The sequence below is a fragment of the Gadus chalcogrammus genome, chromosome 23 (genome assembly GCF_026213295.1).
Source record: "Gadus chalcogrammus isolate NIFS_2021 chromosome 23, NIFS_Gcha_1.0, whole genome shotgun sequence".
NCBI lineage: Eukaryota > Metazoa > Chordata > Actinopteri > Gadiformes > Gadidae > Gadus > Gadus chalcogrammus.
Window position 1 is genome coordinate 2,989,326 of NC_079434.1, and position 27,898 is coordinate 3,017,223.

The following is a 27,898-nucleotide window of genomic DNA, read 5'->3' on the forward strand; positions in this document are numbered from 1 at the left end:
AAAGACCATGGTCAATTGCGCCAAAGAACCAATGAAGGTATTCCCTGTGGTGGAATATATCTCATTTGAAAGTTTGTTGTTATTAATTGTTCAAATCAAGTCACGTGTATCCCAATCCAGACTCGACTGCACAACTTTTTCCATTGACGAGAATTTTTTCCTGAAAGCGTCCTGTCTGTCTGTCTGTTTGCCTCCCTTTGTACGCAGGCTGGGCTAGGGTTCCATGTGCCTGGGATTAGCATTCAGCTTTTCCCGTCAGTGGGCTACTTAACATTCAAAGCCAGGGCTGAGCGGGCTACTGTCTGGCGGCACTAGAATACGGCTGAGGGGGCGTGGGGGGGTTAAGGGGGGACCCTGCTGGAACGGGGTCAGCGTTGCCGAGCCACTATAGGAAAAAAGACACGTCACTCTCGGTCTGGAGTCGGGAGCCAGCCACCCATAATGTTACTGTGGTTACCACGTAAAAAAACATCCCATTATGCCTGGACTTATGCAACGTGTTAACCATTTACCATTTAAAGTGAAGTTTCTGTATGGAAATCTGTCATGCCTGCTCCTATATAATGTTTATTTTAGAAGCTTTTACGGAAGCTTTTTTTAGGCTTATAGGTTGTGAGATCAATGCGACTTCCAGGAGACAGAAGTGTTCAGTGAAGTCCCTGGTCATGAGTCAGGCTGCACCGTGGTGAGCTCAGCATATTACATCACCATGGTGTCCATGTGGTTCAACATACCAGTCTGCTCATTCATACTACTACCGGTCCCCAGCCAAGAGGCTGACACCGCCATAAGTCTCTGTATGGACACTGAACCAAAACCTCTATGTTAGAGTATTAAATATGATAGATGATCCCCATATTTTCAATGAAATTATTCAAAATAAATTGACACATGTTCACAGAAGATATTAAATGATGTTCTGTGTTGAAGCTTGTCATTACTTAGGCCTAGCTAAATAGGAGCTCTCATAGTTCTGTGATGTGTAGTCAACCTAAGCAATATTCCATATTCAGGAGTCTTTCTGAAAAAATATTTTGTTGATTGTTTCCCAGCATATCTTATTCCAAAAATGGCACGGTTCTGTTGCGTTGTTTATTGGACAGTTTAAATCTGTCGGACCTTGGCATGCCAGAATCGAGTTATAGAATAGTGAAAACTGTTTAATTATTATCCACTCTGTGACCTTCGTCCTTAAAACGGTCTGGATATGACGTAAGGATGTCCTAAACAGGGACGTGCGCCATATGTGCCCTGCATATATGAACCGTCCGAGGCATTGTCGACAGAATGTGTTCCATCCCCTTCTGACGCCGGAACACCCAGACACTCCTTATATGGTAGGCGCTCTTCGTAATAAGCCTTGCCCACGTACAAATCAAGTCGAGACGGGACCGTGGAGAGAGGTATTTAATACGCGCCGAAAGACGTTTCAACTCATTCGCACAAGCTCAGCGCAGTGGTTAATTTAGTGAGGTGTCAGGTTCATTTAGTCTTTTCCGAGAGATCAACAGACTATTTTCTTTTTGTAAAATCGAGGCTGCACCCACCTTGAAGTATAGACCCACGGAACGGTACTTGGATTTTATCAATTTCCCGGATAATTATTTTAAAAACAATGTGGAAAATTGGGGCAAAAGAAGCACTTTTGGCGCTTTCTATAGACATTTTATTCTTCACATGCTTGGTGTCAGGTAAGATTTATGATCATGTATTTGGAATATAATGAATTCACATGTGCACCACTGTTAGTGAAGTATACTGTGCGTGTATGTTTACACATATATATATATATATATATATATATATATATATATATATATATATATATTTATACACACACACACACACACACACACACACACACACACACACACACACACACACACACACACATACACACTTAGCCTCCCCCCACAGATAGACACACAAACACAATTTACAATCAATATTATCAATATTATTGTATTATTAAGGATATATATAATATACATATAAATCTACCGTTTTTGAATTCATTCATTTCATTAAGCAGGAGAGTTTCCACGAGCACAAAATGTCACCTGGATATCAACTAACTTCAAAACCCTGCTGACATGGGGACCCAAACCATCTGAAAACTATTCCTACACCGTGCAATATTCTGTGTAAGTAGAGTCATAATATACATACAAAGATTACATTTCCTCAGTGTTTTTAATAACTTATCAATATTCAGATCTTATTAAGTCATAACCCATAACAATCCCCCAATAAGACTTAAGCAGACAGAAACCTCCCAGAAGCATTGTATTCAGGAATAGACATACTGCACAATGACCTTGGGAGACAGCATCGGGGAGATAAGACATTGATCCACTAAAAGGTTTAGAGGAATAATTTATTTAGACCCTGGATCTTCAGATAGTTGCCGCCTCCTTCCTAAATTAAATATGTATTCCACAAAGAGCTGGTTTGAAATGGATTGTTCTTATTTTGACATGTATTCTTATAGTGTAGCCTCTTAGCCTAGCTATCCTTGTTGTAAACAGGGAAGGGGTTAACCGATTGCTAGTGCTTTGAACTTGTTTCTATGAACAGCCTTACTGTACCGACAGAGATATATTGTCGTTTTTCTTTCTCTCTCCGACAAATGTACTTATTGTAAATCGCTTTGGATAAAAGTAATAATGATAATAATAAATGCTCTACATGTCAATTTAAAAGTGTCTGCTAAATGCCCTAAATGTGAGTGTTAAATGTGTTCTGTTGTGTTCCAGGGTGGGCGAGAACCGTGAGAATAACCCCCACTGTATCCAGAGCAGAGAGACCATGTGTGACCTGTCGGCCTCCCTGAGCCGGCTGAAGGAGAGCTACATCGCCGTGGTCCAGTCAGAGCCACCGCGGGGAGTCGCCTCCGACCTGGTCGAGCCCCCCTACACCCGATCCCAGGCCTTCTGCCCCTACCAAGACAGTAGGTGTCCGTCCGTCCGTCCGTCCGTCCGTCCCCACACACACACACACACACACACACACACACACACACACACACACACACACACACACACACACACACACACACACACACACACACACACACACACACACACACACACACACACACACACACACACACACACACACACACACACACACACACACACACAGCTCACAGAACCAAACCCGTACAGCAGACATCCAGGGGCGTAGCCAGGGACTCTGTCCTGTAGAAAGGACATTTGTACTGGCCCGAGATATGCTGCGCAACACGACTTTTGGCCCTAATATATTTATTAAATCGTATAAAAAAAGATATACTTCACTTCATGTGAACATTGGACACATATCTGCCAACAGCTGGCACTGAATAATAGTTCTTATTTTCCACCTTCCCTCCTCCCTCCGGTCTCTGGCACAATATAACAAAGGCGTGAAGTAAATCCATATGTTGTCTAGTGTTATTAATTGAAGCTTTGACTTCTTCAGGTTGTTATCTAGTAACCCGATCCGTTAACTGTTGTTATCCATTTCCCTTTGTTGTCAGCCTTTTCCCTGGGGTGGACCGGTCACCGGGATCCCCTTTTGACCCCCTTATGTATACCAGGAAACCTCCTGTGTGTCAACATTCCCCCCACATGATGTACGGACAAAGGCATCGCAGGCGGGACTGTGTTAAAAGGCTTTGTGAAACTCTATTCTGGGTTCACTCTGCTGGAGAGGAGACTGCGCATGCACAGATTCAATAGGAATTTTCTACAACTATCGTGTGCTTCTGTCATTGACGCATGTCTCATAAAGTATTTGTCACGGCAATCTCCTCGCAACATTTATGCTATCATAACATAATTGTGACTAACTAATTAACATCTACACCAAAATCCATTCCAGAGCCCTTTCAGGTCTCTTCCCTCAGGGCCAGCTAAATTGTCAAAACACACATGCATGCACCTCACAGACACTGGCACACTGGTACGCACACACACACACACACACACACACACACACACACACACACACACACACACACACACACACACACACACACACACACACACACACACACACACACACACACACACACACACACACACACACACACACACACAAACTTCTTTAGAGAATCAGAGACAGACGGGCTCTGGTGTAATTCTCATAAATAGAAAAAGTAGTTGCGAGGTCTGGACTTTAGTACTAGGAATTGTTCTCGCGTGTGAGTGTCTGCCTTGGCCTTTACAACTGCATTGAATTGCTGTGTTGCAAATTTCCCAAAGTTCTTAAACCTCTAAAGATGTTGTTCAACTTGGGACTTTGATGCGCATTTGTCTAATCAACTCTAGATCCTGGAGGATTCTAGGTTATAGAAGGCAGTCAGGCAGGTAGGGGGTTATGCAGGTAGACAGGTTTACAAGCAGCCAGGAAGGAAATAAATTGATCCGAAATTTGAGAATTGAAAAAGGCTCTTACAGGCTGTGTAAATACATTTGACGTTTTCTCCTCTTTCTTCTTCTTTGCTCTCCAGCTGACATCGACAGACCGGACTTTACGATTGTGGTGGGGAAGGACAAGCGGTCAGTCACGCTGAACGTTATGGACCCGCTGACCGCGCTGTTCGACGGGAACCAGCAGCAGTCCATCAGGGACGTGTTCGGTGATGAGCTCCAGTACAGGGTCACCTACAGGAGACACTCCAGCACCGGCAAGGTACGGCCATGGACCCTTGTGTCCAGCACCAGACAGTTAGGAGCTAACAGCAAAGTACGGCCATGGACCCTTGTGTCCAGCACCAGACAGTTAGGAGCAAGGTACAGCCCGAGTGTACTGCGCGAGTTGTGTCTGGCGTGTTGGCAGAGACCCCGATCACACGTCCTAGCTCGGTCACATGGCCCACATTAGGCCCTTAACCCTAAGCCCCCATAAGAACTAAGTCAGGACGAGGCAAGAGCCAACATAAAAAAAGCTTTCTCGATTCTAAAGATTACAGAAAAAATATAAATTAGAATCTGATTAATGATACATTTATTTATAATACATAAAACTGAAAACAGTTAAGCAATAACCTGGGATATTTTCCCCCGGCTTTCCCTACCCTAGACCTTGATCTTGTTACTTTCACATACAAGGTGAAAGATCAGTCCCCTCTAGCAGGAACAGGATGTCGGCACAAAGAGAAAGAATACATCCAGACATTTAACCCCCCGACCTGTTGGCTCCTCTCCCCCAGAAAGAATACACCTCGGCGGGCAGTGTGGTCGAGCTGAAGAAGCTGGACCGGGGGGAGAGCTACTGCTTCGAGGTGCAGGCCTACATCCCCAGTCGCAAGCCTGGGAAGCGGCTGGGGGCGCAGAGCCAAACCCAGTGCTCCGAAGGGGAGAAGTCCTTCACTGATGGTGAGAGAGAAACTTATCACAGCATGTTGGTACCCTGGATGACTCCTCCACTGTTTAATGAGATTTGACATGATCAAATAACGCCCTTGTCCGTGATATGATTCAATAAGATATGGAATATGAATCAATCCCATAGATTGCGTAGAGAAAGAAGGAATTAGGGTAGAAGAATGTATGCTCTGAATCGTTCCACATTCTTTGCAGACTTGTAATAGAATGGAGTAGAATGGAATAATGCTTTGCTGCATCTTGGCTAACAACAAGTGGATTGATGTGAAGGCGATAGAATAGAATAAGCGCTGAAGGGAATAGATCATTTAATATAAAGGAATATATACGATGTCTGGAATATCTTCTGATTCTAAAGGCAACCTGGCTCTAAGGTGAATTTCAAAGTTTAGATGAGGGGGTGAAGAGTTTACAGAGGGGTTTCACAGAGGGGAAGTAGATTCCTTCACCAGCGGTATGGAGAACTAGGTAAAGAGGAAGGAAGTGCGGGGGGGGATGCGGTGCTTCACAGTACATACATCCGCGCAATCAGTGGTTGGCGCTATGAATAGTTTTTAGGGTGAAAGTACTACAGAGCCGCCACTTTGATGTCGAAGCATCCAATCTACTCAGCCATCCTAGGGATCTGCATTGCTGTCAATATTGATATAGTACTTTAAGTAAGGGAATGAATTGTGTTTGTGTGTTTAGAATAAGACACAGTGCTACTCAGCCATGGCCAACTGCTTGGAGCAGGGAGGTTCATGTGAACACTAGCGATGGATTCAATGAATCTTTTCCTTAATTCAGCTCGCGTCGATAAGTTCGCGTCGGTCAGTTCGCCAAGAGGATTCGTTCAGAATCGTTCGTTCCTTCGTTCGTTCAGTCGAGTTTCCGGTAGCGGTGAATGGAATGATGGAGTGCACGGTTCTCAGCTGAGTCCGTCAGACTCAGCTCCTCCCTCGTTCTCATTCTCAAACGATCGTGGAAGTCGGTCATCAATCAACATTACAACTTTAACCAAATGCAGCGGGATGGGGGAGGTGTAGTTGATTATTGGATGCTTAACATGTCAGCAAGATAATAGACTTGATTTAGCAATGATGGTGGTGGGGGGCCCGGGTTGAGAACGAACCATGAAAGAACGAGACAAATATTTCAAATATTTGATTAATCTGGCGTGACACAGAGAGTACAAAGACAGCATGCATTTACCATTTCACTGATATTGAATCGTATTATCGTAGGCTCGCTCGCTAAGCCTCTCCCTCTTCGACACTCAGTCAGCGAACGAACAGTGAGTCAGCGACTAGAGTGTCTGGGAGGAATCGAATCTGAGAACGAACAAGAAGAACGCGAGAGAAGAATCAGTTCGGTCCGTTCTTGTTAAAGATTTGTTCATTCAAACTGCTGCTGTTAAAATCAATCAGCATCATTTTGACAAAATATAATGGTGACGGATGTTTTAGTGAAGTCAAGAGAGACACTAGTTCGATTGGCCAGACTGATATTGTCCTGTATGCACTGTAATGTACAGAGCACATAGTAACCCCCCCCCCCCCCCCCTCCTCCCACAGTGTACTCGGTGCCAGTGATCGCGGGGGGCATCCTCCTCATCCTGGTCATTGTGTCCGTGGCCATCGTGGTGGCGGTGGTCTGCCTCAAGTGCCGGAGAAAAGCCCAGGAGACCGCAAAAGAGCGCGAGCTTCTGTGATCAGCTTAACGCCGTGTGTGTGTGTACGTGTGTGTACGTGTGTGTGTGTGTCTGTGTGTGTGTGTGCGGGGGGGCAGGGCTGATGGGCATGGTACAGCTGCTGGGTGGGATCCAACAGTCCTCTTCAAAAGGCGGGGAGAAACACAGAGGGGCCACAGCAAGGTCAACATTCCACTGTGGGACGCTGGAATTGTACTCTCAACCCTGGTTTCTGTGAAACCACCTTTTCTCATCCTCTAGCTCTAGCTCTACAGTTCTACGCCGACCAGAGTGAGAAAACGTGAGCAAAACTCACTCTAAGCTTCTGTGAATAGTATATATTTTTATACAAATCCTTAGGTAGACTAATGGGAGGTCCCTGGTAAGCTCATTGTATATCCTTGGTGAATAGTACTGCTGATTTTTAACTCTCTCTGGTTACGGTACCATTGGCTTTTATTTATTTATCGTTCTTACGGCTAACTTTAAATTAACTATGGGAGATAAGGGTTTGATCTTGAAAGACTACACAATAATGGAAAATCAAAAACTAGTATGTTATATTTTTGTATTTATTATTTATTATTTAAAAAAAGCAATGAAATTGCTCTTTATGTATGATGGTGGTTTTTTATGTTGTTCAAAAATGTTCACGCAAGTTTGTTCGATTTGTATTGCTAAAAAAACTAAAACAATTAAATTAAGTCATAGAAAGAATTCCCAAAATAGAAAAAATATGTTTTTATTTGAAAAGGTTTACATTGATTTGAACACTGATTGGCTGTTATGAAATTAATTAGTATCATTTGTACTTGTAAACAACTAATACTGATTCAACAATACATCACAATAAAACAAAAAAATAATGTTTTTCCTTGTGTTACCTAGTGTTTATGATTTGCAAATGACCCCCCGAAAGCGATAGCTTTCATTCATTTATCCTTCAACGCATACAAAATGACAGTAGTGGTAGTTGTAATGGTGGTAGTAGTAGTGTCAGTAGTAGTGGGTTATTCCCTGCTAGACACAGGATTGATACCGCTGATCGAGTCTTAGTCCCCCGTGTCAAATCGCTGCAATTCAGAGGGTTGAATATCCTTCCTTCAAACTTGGAAAAAAAACTAAAAACAATATCCTCTCTTCCGTCAGCCACTACCAAAAGCTAGAATCTAATTATGTGAGAAACACTAATGTGTAGAGTAACGTTATGAAGTTACAACTGCGGACAACAGGACTGGGCTACCCAAAAAAACACATTATCTACGGCAGTTTGGCTTGTCCACTAATATAACTGACATTACAAGTTTGCCTGATGAAATTTGGGGCAATTTTCATCAGAATAAAAAAGAAAAAAATGTCTATTAACCCCGAATCCCAAATCCATTAACTCTATACATGTTCCTCTGCCAATGTTAAGGAATTTATATCTAATGAGGAGCTTAAGTTATCAAACTGTGAATATGGTTAATAAATTGCTGATTCTAAGCATCAAATTCGACATTTGTACAACAAACCCAACCCCTCAAGTGTTGCGAGGTCCCAGTTCTGCGCGGTACACACATTTCCCATCCGTCTGTAGAAAGCTGATGGACATTGCTTTCTCTGTGACCTCAAAGTAAGACATTCCTCCAGATGTGTGATTGACAGGGCTGGAGTAGAGTTGCCAGGACAACGGTACGCTGTCCCTGTGATCAGAGGATTCGTCGCTGACGACCCCGCTGCCACTGATGACGTAGGAGCTCCCATCATCCTCTCTGATGAACTGATGGGAAGATGATTGTAAAGGTGCAATCATAACAAACTAAAAACATCTTCAGTTGATGTCCTTACTACTATTTCACTGGAATATTCTGTAAGCCTGAAGAGTTATGATTATATAAAATATGGCCAACGGGAAAATGTCACTAAGGCTGAGGAGAAACAACACTCCACAGTCATGCTAAACTGATAGTTAAGTCCTATCACACTACCTGGTTATACTAAACTAAAGTCATACAAACCTACAATCATACAAAAATTCCACACTCATACCCAACTCCGGTCATATTAATCTACAAGGTCATACAAAACTACAGTCATCGAAACCCCACTGTCTACACCAATATGATACTAAAGCATTTAACTACAGTAGTTACTAGTCATACCAAACTACATTCATATAAAACTACAGTCATGCTAAACCCTACTGTCTCAGTTGCACACAGACATCTAAACTCCACAGTCATACTAAACTCCAGTAATACTAAACTCCACAGTCAAGCTAAACTCCACAGTCATGCTAAACTCCAGTCATGCTAAACTCCACAGTCATGCTAAACTCCAGTAATACTAAACTCTACAGTCATGCTAAACTCCACAGTCATGCTAAACTCCAAAGCCATACTAAACTCCACAGTCATACTAAACTCCACAGGTAAACTAAATTACAGTCCTACTAAACTCCCCAGTCCCACTGAAGTGCTCCTCACCTGCAGATCATGGTCGTGGCCACACAGGTACACAGTGACCTGGTACTTCTTCAGTAACGGACGCAGCCTCTCCAGCAGGCAGGGGGTGGGCCCGTGATGGCCGATGGACCACACGGGGTAGTGACCAGCCACAACAAGGTAGTCCGACCTGCGGAACGTAGCCACCATAGTCCTGGTTGTTAGTAATGGCCATACGAGCTAAATCCAAAGTGACAAAGACAGAATATTTCACTGAGGTTCATTTCATGTGTCCACCGATAGTAGAAACAAAAAGAGAGAAAGTGAAAAGAGCCGATGTTGACCTAGATGACACACACGACACCTGATGTGAATCTGAGAAACTAGGCTGTTGTTTACGGGGTCAGAACAGTCTCATTGATAATAAATGCACAGAGAAGGATTCACAAATGTACTGTATATTGTGATTTATATATAAATTACTCTCTTCTCACAAAATCATTTCAATGCAAACACAAATGGATATCGGTATGTATAAATGTGAAATAAAACCATAAGTTTCACAAACACATTTCTGATCCACAGACAAATGTGTCTTGTTTTAAATATATGTAACATAAATCCATAAATATATTAATGAAAAAAATATTTGCAATTTTCATCAAAAATGTATTTGGATGTTGTTACATTTATATACAAACTGTTCAACTTGAATTAACAAGACACATTTCATTTGTGAACTTGTTTGCATTTGTGTGTGAATGAACTGGTCTGCATTTATTTGCACATTTTTGAGACTCTCCTGACGTGACTGGATCTTTTATGTCCATGGACTGAATTCACAAATGGATTTTTTTCAATAAGCAACTCTCTATAGCCAATCAGATGCCTCCCTCGTTTTCAGCCAATCACATGACTGCAGTCCTGAGTCGACCTCTGAAGAATAAATCCAGCCTCCGAGGCTCCCGGTTCCCTCGGTCAAATGTCTATGGGAAATAACGGGGTTTTTGAATGATCACATCGTACATAACAATCTCTAGGTGGCGAAGAAGTAAAAGCTGTGTCACGTTTTGAACTACGCACTTTTTCCATTCCTAATAACACTCAAGGAGCAAAACATCAACCTAGATCTACAAAACTTTAAGCACACTTAAGCCACAGTGTTTTGCAAAACAACACAACATATTTATTTAAAGCCTGTGTGCGACTTACTAAAGCTTGTGTGCAAGTTACCAATCACATGCAATTTTTATGAAAAAAAAGTCTTCCCATGTCACCTCCTGAGCTCTGTACAAATTAGTATGAGGGATGCCAGAAAAACGAAATCAGTCTGAATCTCAACGAATCTACAAACCGTTTACTCGGTTTGTGGCTGGTTTGTTTGGTGTGAAGAAAGTCTACGACAGTTGACACATTGTACACATATGATTGGGTCGGTTTAATCTGTATAGCATACAGTCCATGTGTGCTACACCCTCACTAGAGCTAGAGCAGATCTTTACCTGCTCTTTACTGTTGCATAGCTCGCAGGATACACTGATAAAAAGGGATTCTTTCTTTTTAAATTGATTTGGCAATTATTTAGGGAAAAACACTTTATAATTTGCCTATTGTGTATGAATTAGAACCAAATAATGGCTCTATAGAGAAAATAGCTGAGCCGGTACACACTGTTACACACCAGCAACACACAAGCTACACACCAGGTACACACCGCTACACACAGGACTCATTGCGATGATACAGGCTTTGCTTCCAGCTTCAAGTCGCCGTTATTCAGAGCGTGAATGTCCAATGTCTTTCTGAAAGCATTGTCACCCCTCTGTCAGCTACCACCATAATTAGTCAATCAAATGAAATTCAGTGGGCAAAACTGTAATGTGTACGTTACCCTTATAACGTTTCAACTTTCATGCTGATTTGATTTTTGATTCATTTCATCATTATTTGAAAATGATTGCTCTGACCACAGATAACAGCACTGGGCTTCCTCAAATAACATTATCCTCAGTTATTATTATGCTACTACGAATTAAATGACACGCTACTTGATAATGTCATCAAATCACGTATTTTGTTATTTTTGTGATGAGAGCACTTTGGACAGAAATGACCTAACCTTTAAATAATCATTAACAAGCGCAAGATGACATCGAGATACAGAATATCTAGTATAAAATTATACTATAATTGAGTGTACAACAAAAGCACACAAACGATTAGTGGTTTGATTGATTGACTGACTAAAGTCTTCTCACCAAATCTATAATTTACAAAGATAGAAAGCTGAACAACTGCAACTAGAATTGCAATCCCTGAAGGTATTGCGGTGTGAATGCTAACGCTGAAATGCTCCGCTCTACTGCTGAAGCTGCACGTTGAAAAATAAATACCCTGAATCTAGGACATCTGCTGAAAATGTTGAAGGTAGAATGAAGTCTGTAGAATGAACTATGAATGAGTTGAATGGTTTTGAAGTCATACTGCTAAAGTCTGCTAACGCTGAAATGCTCCGCTCTACTGCTGAAGCTGAATGTTGAATCAATACCCTGAATCTAGGAAATCTGCTGAACATTTTGAAGGTAGAATAAAGTCTGTAGAATGAACTATGAATGAGTTGAATGGTTTTGAAGTCATACTGCTAAAGTCTGCTGACGCTGAAATGCTCCGCTCTACTGCTGAAGCTGCACGTTGAAGAATCGTTGCAATGAATCTAGGACATCTGCTGAACATTTTGAAGGTAGAATGAAGCCTGTAGAATGAAGACGCTGAATCTAGGAAATCTGATGAACATTTTGAAGGTAGAATGAAGCCTGTAGAATGAACTATGAATGAGTTGAATGGTTTTGAAGTCATACTGCTAAAGTCTGCTAACGCTGAAATGCTCCACTCTACTGCTGAAGCTGAATGTTGAATCAATACCCTGAATCTAGGAAATCTGCTGAACATTTTGAAGGTAGAATAAAGTCTGTAGAATGAACTATGAATGAGTTGAATGGTTTTGAAGTCATACTGCTAAAGTCTGCTGACGCTGAAATGCTCCCCTCTACTGCTGATGCTGCACGTTGAAGAATCGTTGCAATGAATCTAGGACATCTGCTGAACATTTTGAAGATAGAATGAAGCCTGTAGAATGAAGACGCTGAATCTGGGAAATCTGATGAACATTTTGATGGTAGAATGAAGCCTGTAGAATCAATACCCTGAATCTAGGAAATCTGCTGAACATTTTGAAGGTAGAATGAAGTCTGTAGAATGAACTATGAATGAGTTGAATGGTTTTGAAGTCATACTGCTAAAGTCTGCTGACGCTGAAATGCTCCGCTCTACTGCTGAAGCTGAATGTTGAATCAATACCCTGAATCTAGGAAATCTGCTGAACATTTTGAAGGTAGAATGAAGCCTGTAGAATGAAGACGCTGAATCTAGGAAATCTGATGAACATTTTGAAGGTAGAATGAAGCCTGTAGAATGAAGACGCTGAATCTAGGAAATATAATAGCAAGATGGTACTAATGCAGCTGAACGTTTTAATGTTTGAATGCTAACCTCAGCGCTAACGCTAAGGTCAACTCAAATGTCAGCGCTAACGCTAACGTCAACGCTAACGTCAGCGCTTATGGTAACGTCAATCCTAACTTTTTTGCTAATGCTAACGTCAATGCTAACGTCAACGCTAACTTCAGTGCTAATGCTACCGTCAGGGATAACGTCAACTCCAACGTTAGCGCTAATGCTAACGTCAATGCTAATTCAGCGCTAATGCTAACGTCAGGGCTAACGGTAACGTCAACTCTAACGGTAACGTCAATGCTAACTCAGCGCTAATGCTAACTTCAGCGCTAATGCTAATAAAACTAAACTGTGAATCTCAAAAAACTATAAATGATATCGAAATTATGTTTGAATATTATTGAAGAGACAAATGTGTAAATCTGTTTAATTCTTTGAATGATGGTAAACGGTTGAAATTTGACCAAGTTATGAAGGTTTGAATGTTGGAAGGGTTGAATCGAGTCAAGGATGAATCAGCCTCATTTGAATATCGACTGTTGGAGACCACTGATTGGTCAACGAGCTGTTGCCATGGCAAACGGTTAGAGTGAGAGCAACTGAAAACGAATCCGGAATTAAAACTAAAACTGTGAATCTGAAAAAACTATAAATGATATCGAAATTCTGTTTGAAGATTATTGAAGATACAAATGTGTAGATCTGTTTAATTCTTTGAATGATGGTAAACGGTTGAAATTTGACCAAGTTATGAAGGTTTGAATGTTGGAAGGGTTGAATCGGATGAAGGGTGAATCAGCGTTTTTTGAATTTTGAATGGGAGTGAATGGGGCAATTTTCGGTGAATAAAGTTGAATATCTCGGGAATTATGAATAATATCAATGAGAAAAATAATAGCATAATACTACTAATGGAGCTGAACGTTTTAATGTTTGAATGATGTTTCTACGTTGAAGTATGGCGAAGGAGATGCTTGCAGAAAAAGTGGCGGAATAATAAGATGAAAAATAAATATGTAGGATTTCAAAGCTGTGAATGCTACAGCATTCACACCAATTAGCCCTCAAACTGGAACACCTGGGCAAGGCAGCTTAGGTTGACCTCATTCTCCTGACCAAGTGACCACCAACACAGAATCATTTCAGAAGAAGTGATCTCAAATCTCAACCTGACCATAACATATAATGAGTCTTTCATTTACAGGAAAGTTATGTGGGACGGCAAAGTGAGAAGAACTGTTCCTTCTAACCAGTGAACAAGTATTTCTTATACTGAATAGAAGAGTTTTACTGCTGCAGGGATTCTTAATCGTTGATGCCAGACAGCCTAAACATCACTGCTGAAATAATGTCTTCAAGCCTTGTTTAGAAAACATGCAGCATGCACCGTATTCATTGTTCCCTGTTACGGTATAGTGAACCCAACTCCCCTTGAATACTCTATCTGGTCCATTTCTATAACAATTATGTAACACTGTACATATGTAGGATATTGCAGTGTATTCAAAAGGGGAAGCACGCCAGCGGTTATTCAGAAGTGCTCTTGTTCAGCACACATGGCGACCACCAAGAAGTGTGTAATTCGTCATCTAGAAATTTAGATTCTTGCGAAACCACATCTACTTGCTCACACTAGGCCAACTTGCCTAGTGTGAGTGCGCCCTTAAGTGCACGTCCAGCAGGGTTAGAAATGAACGACGACAGTGGCGTTACATTCTTCACCAGTGACTGAATCACCCTGCCAGGATTCCTCCTCCTCAGCCATGGTGGAGGAATGCCATTAGCATCGCTTAGAAGGCAATATATTAGCTATTTTATTTTACTGCATTAGAGGAATACAGGATCAATCTCCCAGCGATGACAGCTAGTGAAGTCCGTCAGTAGGGACATGGTCCACTATTGAAGAGCTTCTACTGACTTAGAATTATGAGCACATGTGCAGCTCTGCTGCCATATAGAGGCTGAACATGAACACACAGCTTATTATTATTATCTGCTGTCTAGAAGGGCACTGAGCACCGGGTACATCACATCGATTACAGATCTCTTACCTAAATATCTATATTTGTATAACCTTAGTAGAGTGTGTTTTTCAAATGTAGATGTAGAGTAGGGTGCAGCAGTTTTTGTATCTCACATCACAAATGTATTAACTCTTATTTATTAGAATGTGCTGACAAAGTCAATAAGGGGTTGAATACATTAGATTAAATCCTGGATAAAATGTAAACCGGTTCATTGCGGGATGTGAACAAACAGAAACACTGTTTAGTTGTAGAGCGAGTGAACCGAAAAGAGCATAACGGAGCCAAATTTACGACCCAAAAAGGCAAGAGGGATCCTTGAACCAATGAGGGAAGAGATGATTGGCCAGAAAGACCCAGAAGTGGTCTGCTATCTAAACGGTCTCATAGAGGCATCAGTAGTCAACCAGAACAGATATTCTCCGAGCACTTGACTTACTGACAGCGGACGGATGGCTGGAGGATTTAACAGCTATCATTTGTTGCCGTAGCCATCAAATGACAGCTGTTAAACCCTCCCCACATCACCTTTAGGGGGATAGAAACGAGGGCCGTGTTGCTTACTTGCTGTGGGCGAGTCTAGAGAGGATCCACGCCCACTGGATCTCTGCGGCCACTGGGTCCTCCGGCCCACTCGGCTGCTCCTGGTCGTACGTGTTCCCACATAACACCACGGTGTCGATCATCAGCACCGTCACCGACACGTTGGTGTGAGGAACCGGGAACAGGAGCTCGTAGTAAAGGGACGGGTAGTTCCTTCCCAGGTCAAATGTGACGGGAAACACAGAGAGTTAGAAAGACCTTCTCCTTGTCTCTTTCACAATGGAGAACCCTCAATTGTAATAATGTGTAAATTGTATTGATTATGAACTAAATATTTCTAGTTTCATAACTAAAATGATTTTTAAAAAATGTTGGTTCTGTGAGTCGATATCACTGGCCCTAAAAATATGGCTAGTATTTGACCAATTTACTTAAGTTAACTTCCCAGGTGTGGAATCAATATTGAATGTTGTTCTTCAGTTAACAAGAAGGTACGTTATTGCCAACATGTGGTTAGTGGGTCTGCCTGGCGATTTGAGCCCTACCATCTGTGGGAGATGTTGGAGTAGGCAATTTGGGCCGAGATGCTCCCGCGATGGTCATGGTTCCCTCCCACCAGGTACCATGGAACTGCCAGCAAGGACTTGTGAGAAAATACCTTCTCAAATGTGTACTGTGTCAGAACAACGAAAAACCCAGATAAGTTATTGGCAGACAATAAAAAAGAGAGCTGCTATATTATCCAACATGAAAACGTTAAACATTACCATTGTTGTATTGAATAATTTCTTAAATAAAACACCCTGAATCAATTCTAGAATTAATTAAACTAGAGGCTTTTTAGAGGGAAACCTAACGATTTCCCAACACAAGGAGGCGACCTTTCCCCATTCTACAGTACACAGCGTCGTCAAATGGCATGCTCTGTGTGAAAGTACAATGGTGTGTTCCTGAATCCTCAGCCGCCAGCCTTCCGAGTTGCACGTTTGACGTCACTTCCGGTCACGGAGTATTCAAAGCGTTCCTGTTCGTCTTTGTGGCATGAAATTGGCTAGTCGTTGTTTATTGTTAGCTGCATTAACGTCTTTAGCAAACCAGCCCGAAAACAATCAACACAACTTTACATTGTATTGCACGCACAGCAAGACCATGCAATGTATAAATTGGTGACCGGAATAAAGTAACAATGTAATCAAGTGTGTAAGAGCATTTAAAATCGACATTAAAATGACCTACGTGGTACAAATACAAAAAATATATACCTCTTCAAGGGCGCAGGCATTTTGTTGAGGGCGTCATCACTGATCTCGGTCTACTCTCAGATTTTCGAAATACAAAGACAAAAAGAGGGCGTGCCTTCGAGAAATGCCGCAATAAAGCTGGGAGATCTTCGACTTTCGACTCGGATCTGGCGTTCGAGGATTCGGGAACACACCATAACCTCTGCATGTTCAGGATGCATAATTATAAACCCTGCAGACTCCGTAACAGATTAGGCCTACATCGTTCTGTGTTAACAAACTTCCACTGCGGCTGAAACAAGTAACACATGAGTCAAATGTAACTGTTATGAAAATACCTCACATATGCTAGAGACTACGAAAATAAGTGTCGCATTGTAAGTCAGGTTTCACCATGTATCCCTGCTTTGGAAAATGTACATTTAATATCAATGGGGGTTTATCCCTGGTTAAATAAAAGTAAATAAATCAACGGGGTTAGGATGGACAGGTGCGTGGACTGGCCTTGAAGCGGGGGTCGGCCACATCATTCACTCCGTTGAAGTAGAAGTGGTCCCCGAGGCTTAGGACGAAGTCCAGACCCGCGGTCCGGGCGAGCCAATCAGCTTCGTCTGCGATGGACTTCTGGTGAGGAGTGAAGTACGGAGGCACTGGAACCCCACCCCAGTCCCCCAACGCAGCGAATCGCAGGGGTACTGGGACACAAACACACACGATGATAGGTTTGGTGTAGTAGACTACTTTATGACACTGCCGAATGCATGGCAGTAAAGGTAAATAAAGCAATTTGAGGGTTCAAGGGTAACACTTGAATAGGCCTAATGTAAATCCAACACAAACAAGATGAGTGGTGTTTGCTCTTCCGAGTGTTGTTTGTCTTTGTGCAGACCCCTACCTTGTCCCAGAGGTTGTCCAGGAGGCCAGCAGGCCGACAGACTGCAAATCAGTAGAGCAATGTTCGAGCCACCCATGACTGTCCATATAGAGAAAACCATCAGTTAGCTTTGCGTGAATATAAACGTCAAGCCATAATCTACATTCGTTTGTGTTTTGGTTTGTGAGAAAGCAGCAAAACAAGGAAGCTTCGCTGTGGTACTTGACTTCCTGTGTTGGGTGAACACGGAGAAACCTGATCGGCGCGGCGTCTGAGCCATCTAACGCACCTTTGGACTTTGTGTTTCTCTACTCCTGATTAATACAGAGGCCTCGTTTCTGTACAAGTGCATTGACCACATTTTTTTGCACAAAAATGTACCCGTTGGCGTTCCAACGTTACAATTAAATTAATTAGCTGTAATATAAATTAAAAATAATTTATTACAGGCACCTAATCTATTTTAGATAAATTATGAAAGTAACGAAAATATATTTACAGTTATTGGATGCATGTCCAAACACCATGTAATCCACCATAGATGTGGATTAGTGTGTTGCCTTATCACCCAGTGGAAGGTTGCTCAGACAGATGGGAACATGTGATCAAAGGTCTCTAGGCAATGAGTCAAAAAGTTACTCAATTCAACACTACAAAAAAACTGCACTTTTGTCACAAAGGAGTCTCATATTGTAAACGTACATTTAAAAAATATCTACCTTTTCATTGGAAGCAATACTTCAGAAAAATCGAAGAAGTTCTTCAAAAGAGCCATATAATGAGTCTTTACGGGGTCTGATGTTCATCATTAGATAGTCCTGACCCTTTCCCCACAAAGATGTCTGGATATCAAGTGTCCGGAGATCTGCTTCCCGAACACGTGGATCATTTGCCACCACACCTAGCGAACACATCGCCAATGATCTACCGGCCGCATGACCACAGAAGAAGGCCATGATTGTTGTCATTTGTCAATAATTTTATTTCAGGACCCTGCACCTGGTTTTAATACAGTTAATGTCCATATACAATTTATACAGAGACTTCCTTGCATTAAAAAAGGTCCAATAATAGTGTTACCTTACAGTGACAAATGGAGGTACATAAAGGAAGGGTCGTATGGCATCATCTGCATATCAACATAGGCCTCCTCTAAAACCCACCAGGACCTTCCAACATCTCATCATCTACACACAACCCAGATTCCCATTTAACATTTCATTGATCCTGGATTAAAGAATACACAAAATACACCCATTAGGAGTTCCTCAGCTCTGAGGGACTTTGATTAGAGCAGCATTACCATTCATAAAAAAAGTCACTTTTATATCACATTCCTCTGTGAGGCGGTTCTCTCAGAGACAACTACCGTCGATTACCCTGACCAGGGGACAGTACTGGCCCTGCGCTCACTGCCTCCCACCACATCTCCTGTACCAGCCCCGCACCGCTCAACCAGTTAACAGGCACATTATTTTAACTTCATCTCTACAAAATGTGACCCTTGTCAAAGGGCCTTAAATTACTCAACAGATTTTTCAATTTTAAATAACTTGGAAAAAACAAAAACAAAACAAATGAGTTAGGTTTGATTAAAAAGAAGATTGCGTCTAAGTTTTAGTGGACAACGTTCTATCTTCAGATTCAGTTAGTGGACCGGGTTCTGTTCCCGGGGTGGTCCTGGTCCCTGGGCCAGCGGCCCCGTCTGGGGACAGGACTAGGAGCCGAACTCCACCGTCTCCTCTGTGATGGGCTTGAACTCGTAGTTCCCTCTGCCGTCCATATGCAGGTAGAACTGAAGACAAAACAAAACAAGGTTCCATCAGGCTCTTCTCAACACGCCAGCTACACCAGAATATACTCGTCTTAAGACCTATTCCACCTTACGGGTTAAAGCCCATTAATACATTCCTCCTGATGATGAAGCAGGCTTACCTTGTGGTGCTTCCAGAGGGACTTTCTGTGTGACACGGTGAATAGGGTGATGCCAACCTGTCGGTCCAAAACGAATGAATGAATAAACATCTTAAAAAGGATAAACCTTCACACGTTAACACATGCCAAACAACTTTCAGTTTAAATAGTTAAGTCAATACTCATCTCTAAATAACTCCTAACTGAAAACAGTTGTTTTTACATTATTTTGTTAGGGCCTCCCATCAGAGGTTCTTACCGTCCGGCAGTGGCTATAGATGAAATCCTCCACGTCCACGCTCACGGCACTCGTGCACTCATCCAGAATGGCAAACTGGGGCTTGTGGTAGAACAATCGAGCCATCTGGGAAACAAACATTAACGGTCTCACTTAGGTGTGACCACCAAAGTTAGAAGGCTATATTCCATTTATTCTAGGAGGTTTATTGTTTAGAGATGTGTAAAGCGGCATAAAGTTCAAGTCTATGGGTGCTTACAGCCATCCTCTGCTTCTCCCCTCCGCTCAGCACGTCCATCCAGTCCTGCACCATGTCCCAGCTCCCCTCCCGCTCCAGGATGTGGCCCAGCTGCACGTTGTCAAGGTACTCCTTCAGCACCTGGGGGGAGCCAGCGAGTAGGGATTCAGTCAAACATACCAGTAGGGTCTCCCAGTCCAACCAATGAGGAGGGTCTCCCAGTCCAACCCGTGATCATGTGACCACATTGCGTGAGTCCTACCTGGTCAGAGATGCCTTTACGGTTTTGTTCTTCGAACGTGTCCGGGTAGATGACCTGGTCCCTTAGAGAGCCAAGCGTCATGTAAGGCCTCTGCGCAACACACACACACACACACACACACACACACACACACACACACACACACACACACACACACACACACACACACACACACACACACACACACACACACACACACACACAGATTAGGTTTCTTTTGTCAGCTTAAGAATGCCCACAGAGGAGAAAAGGGGAGGGATGGTTTTACCTGGGGAACATAGAAGAGCTTCCCTCTCTCTGGTTTGGTCAGCTCTCCCCCAAACAGAGGCCAAAGCTGAAGCACACACAAGCAGACATAATACTCATTGCATTACTCTACATGGGTAATATGAGGAAGGGGACCGTTTTTCTGGTTGCATCAAGCAATAGTACAGCCCCAGGCTTGGGGCAGTGAATCTCACCCCTCCCAGGACTCTGAATAAGGAGCTCTTGCCACAGCCGTTGGGACCACACACCAACACGTTGGCGCCAGACATCACCTTCAAAATGAAGAATTACAAACAAAACCATGGGAATGAGAAATGGGAGATGGAGACATGGGAACCTTAGGGCAATAATGAAGGAACTAAGAAGCTCAAACACCATCTAAACAGATTTACAGACCGTTTGAGTTCTTTGACTGATGACTGCAACAACAACAAAGAGTCGGTTTAACGGTTATTTGGCATGCTTGCAATTGTGCGCAGTTCTGCTCCTCAAACGCTTTAAGAAAGGATGAAATGCTCTGCCCTAAAACAAAAAAATACAAAGACATGGAAGCTGCCACTCTCGTATGACGAGCCCAGCGGAGAGGACTTACCTCAAACGACAGGTCCTTGATCAGGATCTCTCCATTGGGCGTTGCCAGGGGTGTGTGGTCAAACCTAAAGAGGAAGGCATCCTGGGTCATGGCATTAGAGCTTGGTTTTGTTTTTGTAAGGAATGCTTGTTTTGGGCTGGTCTTACTTGATGATGTGGTCTGCGTTGATAACCCGACCACTTCCGGGAACCAGGGCTAGTTTCGCCGACACAGACCCGGGATCTGACGAGGAATGGACACAAGCAAAAGACTAATCCGTTCAGTTTCATGCAGGACCGTGATAGATAGCCCAGATATTAATGATAACAATTGATGGTGATATTACAGGAAATTTGGTATGATAATCGATGTACATCCTGACATGCTTCTTGATAAAATAAATCAAGCAATACAACCAAGGTTCAGAAAAATGAAGCTTATCATCAGGTTATGATACCAAAAAGTTATAACCTTTTCCTAAAATATTTAGATATTCAAAACGTCTTTCAACAAACATAAGCTGTCATTTATATGATAAATTGTTGTGGTATCCGATATACATGGAGACATACCTTTCTCCTGCTGGGTGACCATTGTGCGTTCGTATTTGCCCGCGTTGAGCTCCTTCAAAACTTTCATCAGCTCAGCAATGCGAGACGTGAACCTGGAAGAACAGTTACATTGACTGTTAGCCAGGCCTCATTCTCCACTGACACCTGGAGAACACTTACACTGACTGTTAGTCAGGCCTCATTCTCCACTGAGACGTGTTCATTCTGACCTTAATCCTAAAGGATCTTTCCATCAAATACAATAGACTGCTTCTGAATTCTAATAGCAGAAAATTGGCAACACCACCAAAATCTAAGCAAAAGATTGTTGAAAATACTGTGAGAGTATCTACAGACGTTTGAAAGTGGTCACTCCCCGAAGTTAGCCTGAACCAATATTAAACTTTGTAATGAAACAGCTTTAAGTGAATAGCAGAAATTAACCAACCATAACCTACGCACAGCTATATTCAGTTTTAGAAAACGTTTCAAACTTTCGTACTTGTGGAAAATAGGTCACATTGGATGTGGTGTGAGGGCTGTTGTGTAGGAACGTCACTCGCTCGAGCAAGGGGGCACAGCCAAACAAAACTCTGGAAACCCTAGTGGCCCTAGTATTTTACAGATTATTTCCCTGTTTTAACAACTTTAAACATGAAATAAAGATAAACAGAAAACCATCTCTTGGTGAGCAAAAAAAGAAAAAAAACATAACTGTTCTAACTGAGCAAGAACCCAGCACAGGTGGAAGGTTTTATTTTTAGTCTGAAATAACTTTCATTATTTAGACTAGAGTGAATCACACCTACTGTATTATCAGTTGGTCGCCCTAAGGGCCTTAATATAAGATATTATGAGTACCTGGGTCAATATATGATGCCAATAAAGTATTAAGTAAAGTAATGAAGTACAGCAAAGATAGAGGATTTAGTAGAGGTAGGTTTAGGCGAAATCTCCAAATTTAAACATAAATCCAATGCAAATTTGACAATATAAACTTGATGAGACATAAACCCGTAGATATCTTGGGGACTAGTTGTACAATTTTGACATTTGATTATTCAAAGATCCGGGCAAATATATATGACACCAAGCCAAATAATCGCTATTGCACCATACGTCCACCAGATGGCGATGTAGGACATGTGTTCTGATTGAGGGCAATATACCCATTTCCAATGATACCCTCTCTTAGCTTGTATGTATACATTTTTTGCTAATATGTTTAGTTGCAAAATGGTGCCCGGACATTAGATTACCTGTGTATGGTGGTTTTATGCGACATTATTAATCATAAAAATTGTAAGAAAGATATCTTTAGCTTAAAAAAAGGAAATAATAATTTTGTTCTTGCTTGTTTTTTGCCTCTTGTTCAGTGAGTTTTAGTCACAGATTGGTATGGTTTAAACTGTTGGAATAAGTAGAATCTTAGGTTTCATATAATATTGTGCAGTACAAGGGTTAGATAAAAGATCGCTATTAATGTGCATGTGTGCATAAGTATGATAGTTATGAAATAGGCCTACATTACTCTTATCGTTGCATGAATCTTATTTAGTTTGGGGTTGGTATTGTCAGTTAGCCAACAATGGTTATGATAGACTAAAAGTTGACACAAATCTTTCTAGTGGTGCGTCACATGACTACTTTCTCATGCGTTACTTAAAATCCATTACGACATCTTTGAAATCGGCGGGAGGGGCGGCTAAGCCCCTCTTAGGACGAGGGGCTTAAGAATGTTATAGTGATTTGGCAGTTTACTTACTAAAAAACATGTTAAATAATTGGACATATATTCCTCACTAAACCCAGTGTTTCCCTATATGCACCTAGCAGAGTAAGGCGCTGAAATATGACCGCCGCTGCTGAATTTTTTTTTTTAACAAGAGGAGAGAAGAGCTTCAGCTTATCTTATTCTGCACTACGCAAAATAATATAACATTCCGTGCGCTACGGACGCTGGATATGCGCTTCATATCCAAGTCAATTCACACACTTGTGAGTAAAGCATATAAAAAGGAGAGGAGAGGAGAGCTCCGTCTTATCTCTTTAAAAAACTAATGTTATATTATTTTGCGCGACCGACGCTTCATATCCAGGTCAATTCAAACAGCTGCGAGTAAAGCATAGCTATAAACATTGTTCTGTGCTTGGTCCACTCCTCTTCATTCTGTACATGCTTCCTCTTGGTCAGATCCTTCGTCACCACGGACTCCGGTTCCATTGTTACGCCGATGACACACAGCTTTACCTCCCCCCCAAAACCATCAGTCCTTCTTCCCTCTCAACCCTCTCCAACTGTTTGACTGACATCAAGACCTGGATGCAAAACAGCTTTCTCAAACTCAACTCCAACAAATCCGAAATCCTCATCATTGGTCCTGACACCCTCACTCACTCCACTCTGAACTTCACCCTTAACATTGACGGCTCCACCATCACCCCCTCCACCAAAATCCGTAACCTTGGAGTTATCCTGGACCCCACTCTCTCCTTCCTCCCCCATGTTAACCATATTACCAAAACTGCCTTTTTCCACCTCCGAAACATCGCCCGCCTCCGCCCCAACCTGTCAACTACCGCTGCTGCGACACTCATCCACGCTTTCATTTCATCCAGGCTTGACTACTGCAATGGTCTTCTCTACGGCACCACCAACAAAGTCCTCAAAAAACTTCAATATGTCCAGAACTCAGCTGCACGCCTCCTCACTGGTACCCGCTCCAGAGAATACATCACACCTGTCCTCCGTGAACGCCATTGGCTTCCAATTAAACACAGAATCAACTACAAAATCTTACTCATCACCTACAAGGCCCTCAACAGCCTAGCCCCCCCCTACCTTGCCGACCTCCTCCATCACCACGCCCCCTCCCGATTCCTCAGGTCCATCTCTGCCAACCTGCTACAAGTTCCACGGACTGAGCGACGGACTTGGGGTGATCGGGCCTTCTCAGTTGCTGCCCCCACCCTTTGGAATTCACTCCCCTCCCACATCAAAGTCTCTCCAACCCTCTCTTCTTTCAAATCTGCCCTCAAAACATACCTTTTCACACTAGCCTTCCCCACCTAACTCCCACCTTATTCTTCATGTTTAACCTCTGTTTTTCTTTTATTCCTAGTCTGTCTTACATAGTTTTGATAGGGCAATATGTAAAGCGTCTTAGAGTACCATATTAAGCGCTATATAAATTATATTTATTATTATTATTATTATTATAAAGGGAGAGGAACTCCGTAAATTCCGTCAAGTTGGAAAGAAATGGGCAGATTCGGAGTTTGCGGTTCAAAAGGTCATCAGTGAAACATTGTTGCGACACAAATGACACCTCGAGCTAAATGTAGCAACATAGAGAACCAGCTACAACATAGTTTTTATCCAAACGAGCAGTCTTTAGCGAACGGTGAAATGCATTGGCTTCTATGAGCTGTCGGCTTTAAGCCGCGAGTTTTGGGACCGTCTGCAAAGTGCAAAACTGAAAACGACCACAATGGTAAAATTTCAATCGCGTCGCCATTATTGACTCTAGAGCCCCACAACGTGTTCCATAGAGGCATGGCCTCTTTATGGTCCTACTACAACCTTTGTGTTGGGGAGAGGAGAGGGATTGGGAAGATGCATTGGTTGGAGGCACAGACCTTTTCGATTGTTGTAGTATATGTGTTATGTGAAGTTTGTTAAATAAATGTAAATAATTGTTTTAAAGATTATGCTTGTATCATGTTCAATCTCTCCATATTTCCCCCGCTCATTAATGTCAACAAATGTACTGTATGTACACCCTCCTGGTAAACCCCCCTGCAGGATGCGCTTTGCGAGCAGAAAAAGAAACAGTTCACCTCCACCACTGCAACTCCATCCTAGGGGAAACACTGCTAAACCTTTAAGATGTTTGTTCCAAGGGTTAGGAATGTTTGTTCAATTTGCATAGAACAAACATGGGTAGTTATCTGTGTTTGCCCATCCATACAGGTTGCTTCTACTTGAGAACAGGTTGCAGGAGGGAGGTGGTGGTGGGGGTGCTCACCCAGAAAGACGCGTCATGTCTCGGCCGGCAAGGACGATCCTGCCTAGGGCCTGGGACAACCTCAGAAGCATCCTCCCACTTTGGTAGTAGTCCTACGGCACACAACACAGGACTCAGTACATGCAATTGGAAAGTTTGAAAACCAATACTGAAATAAGACCAAAGACGCTCATGCCTCCATCAGTTCAGATTGGCTGGTGTGCAGGTGCCTGGGGTGCGACAGGTCCAGGAAGGGTCTGCTGACCACCAGGTAGCCCACCCCTGTGGCTATATCTGCAACGAGACAGCCAAGAGGAGGACACATCATTGCGTTGTTCCCCACCAGCAGCAATATAAAAGTCCCTGGCCAGGGGGAATGGCGACAATTCACTTACATTTAGCGATGACGCTGTCCACAAAGCCCATGGAGAAGCGGAAGAAGATGAACTTATGGAGATGGTCCACCTAGAGACATTTACTGTCTTTTAATATAAATTCAACCTGGAGGAAAACCTAAAGAGTGCAGGGCATATTACGACTATAATACAAAGATGAACCCACCAGTTTCTGGAACGTGGAGTGAATGGTCTGCTTTTCCCTCAGGTTCCCATTATAGAAGGCAATCTCCTCACTGAGGAATACAAAGCCACACCAAGTGGTTGGAATGAGTGTGTGAGGGTGTGTATGTTTGTGTGAGGGTGTGTATGTGTGTGTGAGGGTGTGTATAATAATGATAATAATTGATTGAATTTATATAGCGCTTTTCTGGACACTCAAAGATGCTTTACAGTGAAGAGGGGGGACCTCACTAACCACCACCAGTGTGTAGCACCCACTTGGGTGATGCACGGCAGCCCATCAGTGCCAGAACGCTCAACACACACCAGCTTGAGGTGGAGAGTGAGGGGATTAATGATTCAACCAATTATACAGGGGGATGTTTAGGGGCCAGATTGAATGAGCCTGGTGGGGCAGTTTTAGCCAGGACACCGGGGAATCCCCAACTCAGGACCTCGGCTTTACGTCTCCTTGAAGGACGGTATGTGCGTGTGTATGTGCGTGTGAACGCGGGCAGTTTGTGGACCTGTTGGTGATGAGGCGGGAGTTGACGTAGCGGTACTCCCCCTCGTAGCGCTGCTCTGCGACGGTCATCTTGGCGATGGGCCTCCGCAGCCTGGTCAGGAACAGACCCGAGATGATCAGGTAGGCCATCATGATGGTGGGACCCTGGGGACCACAGGCACAGAGACATAAAGTCAGGCCCGCTTGGACACGAGGGCATGGCTCGTAGCACACAAACAGAGGACGCCGTGGGGCTTTACCTGGGCACCTATGGCACTGGTCAGCTTGAAGATGTACAATCCGATGTCCAGGAGGGGCTGCAAAGTGAGGCAAAGTCCACATTTACATTAACATTTAGGGCATTTAGCAGACGCTTTTATCCAAAGCGACTTACAATAAGTACATTTGTCATAAGAAGTGCAACAATATATCGCTGTTGGTACAGAAAGGACGTTCATAGAACCAAGTGCAAGTACAACAATCGCTAGGCTAACCAATTCCCCGTGTTACAGCAATGATAGCAGCTACTGCAGTTGCTACACAGTTAAGTACTATTATACAATATAATACAATACAACACAGTGTACAATGGTGGCCACATATTACAAACACGTGATCAATTATTTGAAAGGACAACACCCACAATTTCTTCAATCTATTGAGGAATTCTGTGGTAAATATTTGTTTGCGTTGTGGCTTTGTGTGTTCCTTTGTTTAGTCAAAGTTCCTTTGACTAAACAATGAGAAGAATAATTACTGCAGAAACTTTGACGAAAGATATGAATGTCAACGATAATGTGCACTGATACAGAGTTATGCTTTATTTTTGTTAGCATCTCTATTGTTCAATCACTTGAGAGAAATGCCAGCTAAATATAATATAGTTCTTTATTGTAAGGGTGTTATAAACTTATATTATTTTGACTGCGCTCGTGTTATTTAGTTGTGCGGCTTCTTTTGTAGACTGTGATATTAATTATTATTATTTTTATTTATTTTTAAACGTTTAATTAACGTTTAAACTGCTCAAAGCCAGAAATGTCAGAGTTGAGGCCTGCATAGCAGTGTGGTGCCGGTCATCATGTGACCTGAAAGGTTTCATTTTAACGTTTTTTTTTTTTTT

The 27,898-nt window shown here is 42.6% G+C and overlaps 3 protein-coding genes across 5 annotated transcripts in view; 1 reads left to right on the forward strand and 2 right to left on the reverse strand.

Moving 5' to 3' along the window:
* Positions 1–1,365: 1,365 nt before the first annotated feature.
* Positions 1,366–11,937, forward strand: f3a (coagulation factor IIIa). Of its 2 annotated transcripts, none has more exons than XM_056583837.1 (6): positions 1,366–1,691; positions 2,030–2,144; positions 2,757–2,950; positions 4,496–4,677; positions 5,198–5,363; positions 6,929–11,937. In XM_056583837.1, exons 1-6 carry the CDS (start codon positions 1,616–1,618, stop codon positions 7,063–7,065), a joined length of 870 nt encoding a protein of 289 aa, XP_056439812.1. In that variant the 5' UTR covers positions 1,366–1,615; the 3' UTR covers positions 7,066–11,937. The 2 variants fall into 2 exon arrangements, with proteins under 2 accessions (XP_056439812.1, XP_056439813.1); XM_056583838.1 differs by having other exon boundaries at positions 1,370–1,691; positions 2,033–2,144.
* On the reverse strand, positions 7,766–18,495 carry acp5b (acid phosphatase 5b, tartrate resistant). 2 transcript variants are annotated; one of them, XM_056583835.1, is made up of 8 exons: positions 18,385–18,495; positions 18,165–18,280; positions 17,687–17,764; positions 17,296–17,486; positions 16,096–16,223; positions 15,572–15,763; positions 9,513–9,660; positions 7,766–8,806 (listed from the first exon to the last, which is right to left on the reverse strand). In XM_056583835.1, exons 2-8 carry the CDS (start codon positions 18,202–18,204, stop codon positions 8,567–8,569), a joined length of 1,017 nt encoding a protein of 338 aa, XP_056439810.1. In that variant the 5' UTR covers positions 18,205–18,280; positions 18,385–18,495; the 3' UTR covers positions 7,766–8,566. The 2 variants fall into 2 exon arrangements, with proteins under 2 accessions (XP_056439810.1, XP_056439811.1); XM_056583836.1 differs by lacking the exon at positions 18,165–18,280 and having other exon boundaries at positions 7,767–8,806.
* Positions 18,496–18,615: 120 nt separating this feature from the next.
* The window catches only part of abcd3a (ATP-binding cassette, sub-family D (ALD), member 3a), an 11,783-nt gene continuing 2,500 nt past the window's right edge, over positions 18,616–27,898 (reverse strand). Inside the window, exons 3-18 of the mRNA XM_056584752.1 lie at positions 27,036–27,116; positions 26,798–26,940; positions 26,275–26,344; positions 26,109–26,178; positions 25,910–26,007; positions 25,735–25,826; positions 21,728–21,819; positions 21,323–21,398; positions 21,177–21,240; positions 20,779–20,856; positions 20,586–20,651; positions 20,318–20,407; positions 20,077–20,196; positions 19,839–19,943; positions 19,601–19,657; positions 18,616–19,460 (exon numbers count right to left, since the gene is read on the reverse strand). Coding sequence (XP_056440727.1) covers positions 19,383–19,460; positions 19,601–19,657; positions 19,839–19,943; positions 20,077–20,196; positions 20,318–20,407; positions 20,586–20,651; positions 20,779–20,856; positions 21,177–21,240; positions 21,323–21,398; positions 21,728–21,819; positions 25,735–25,826; positions 25,910–26,007; positions 26,109–26,178; positions 26,275–26,344; positions 26,798–26,940; positions 27,036–27,116 — 1,380 coding nt within the window. The 3' untranslated portion in view covers positions 18,616–19,382. The remainder of the gene's footprint in view (positions 19,461–19,600; positions 19,658–19,838; positions 19,944–20,076; positions 20,197–20,317; positions 20,408–20,585; positions 20,652–20,778; positions 20,857–21,176; positions 21,241–21,322; positions 21,399–21,727; positions 21,820–25,734; positions 25,827–25,909; positions 26,008–26,108; positions 26,179–26,274; positions 26,345–26,797; positions 26,941–27,035; positions 27,117–27,898) is intronic.

Bases quoted from the DNA above. Each gene is read 5' to 3' on its own strand.
- acp5b (XM_056583835.1), bottom strand. From the start codon at position 18,204: ATGGTGGATTACATGGTGTTTGGACATGCATCCAATAACT. The intron at 16,224-17,295 runs GCCAGTCCACGC...GTTCTGACACAG, and splicing joins TGGCCGACCCCCGCTTCAAG to TACACATTTGAGAAGGTATT. The intron at 15,764-16,095 runs GTAGGGCTCAAA...TGACCTGGGAAG, and splicing joins TCCAACATCTCCCACAGATG to GAACTACCCGTCCCTTTACT.
- f3a (XM_056583837.1), top strand. From the start codon at position 1,616: ATGTGGAAAATTGGGGCAAAAGAAGCACTTTTGGCGCTTTCTATAGAC. The intron at 2,145-2,756 runs GTAAGTAGAGTC...GTTGTGTTCCAG, and splicing joins TACACCGTGCAATATTCTGT to GGTGGGCGAGAACCGTGAGA. The intron at 5,364-6,928 runs GTGAGAGAGAAA...CTCCTCCCACAG, and splicing joins GGAGAAGTCCTTCACTGATG to TGTACTCGGTGCCAGTGATC.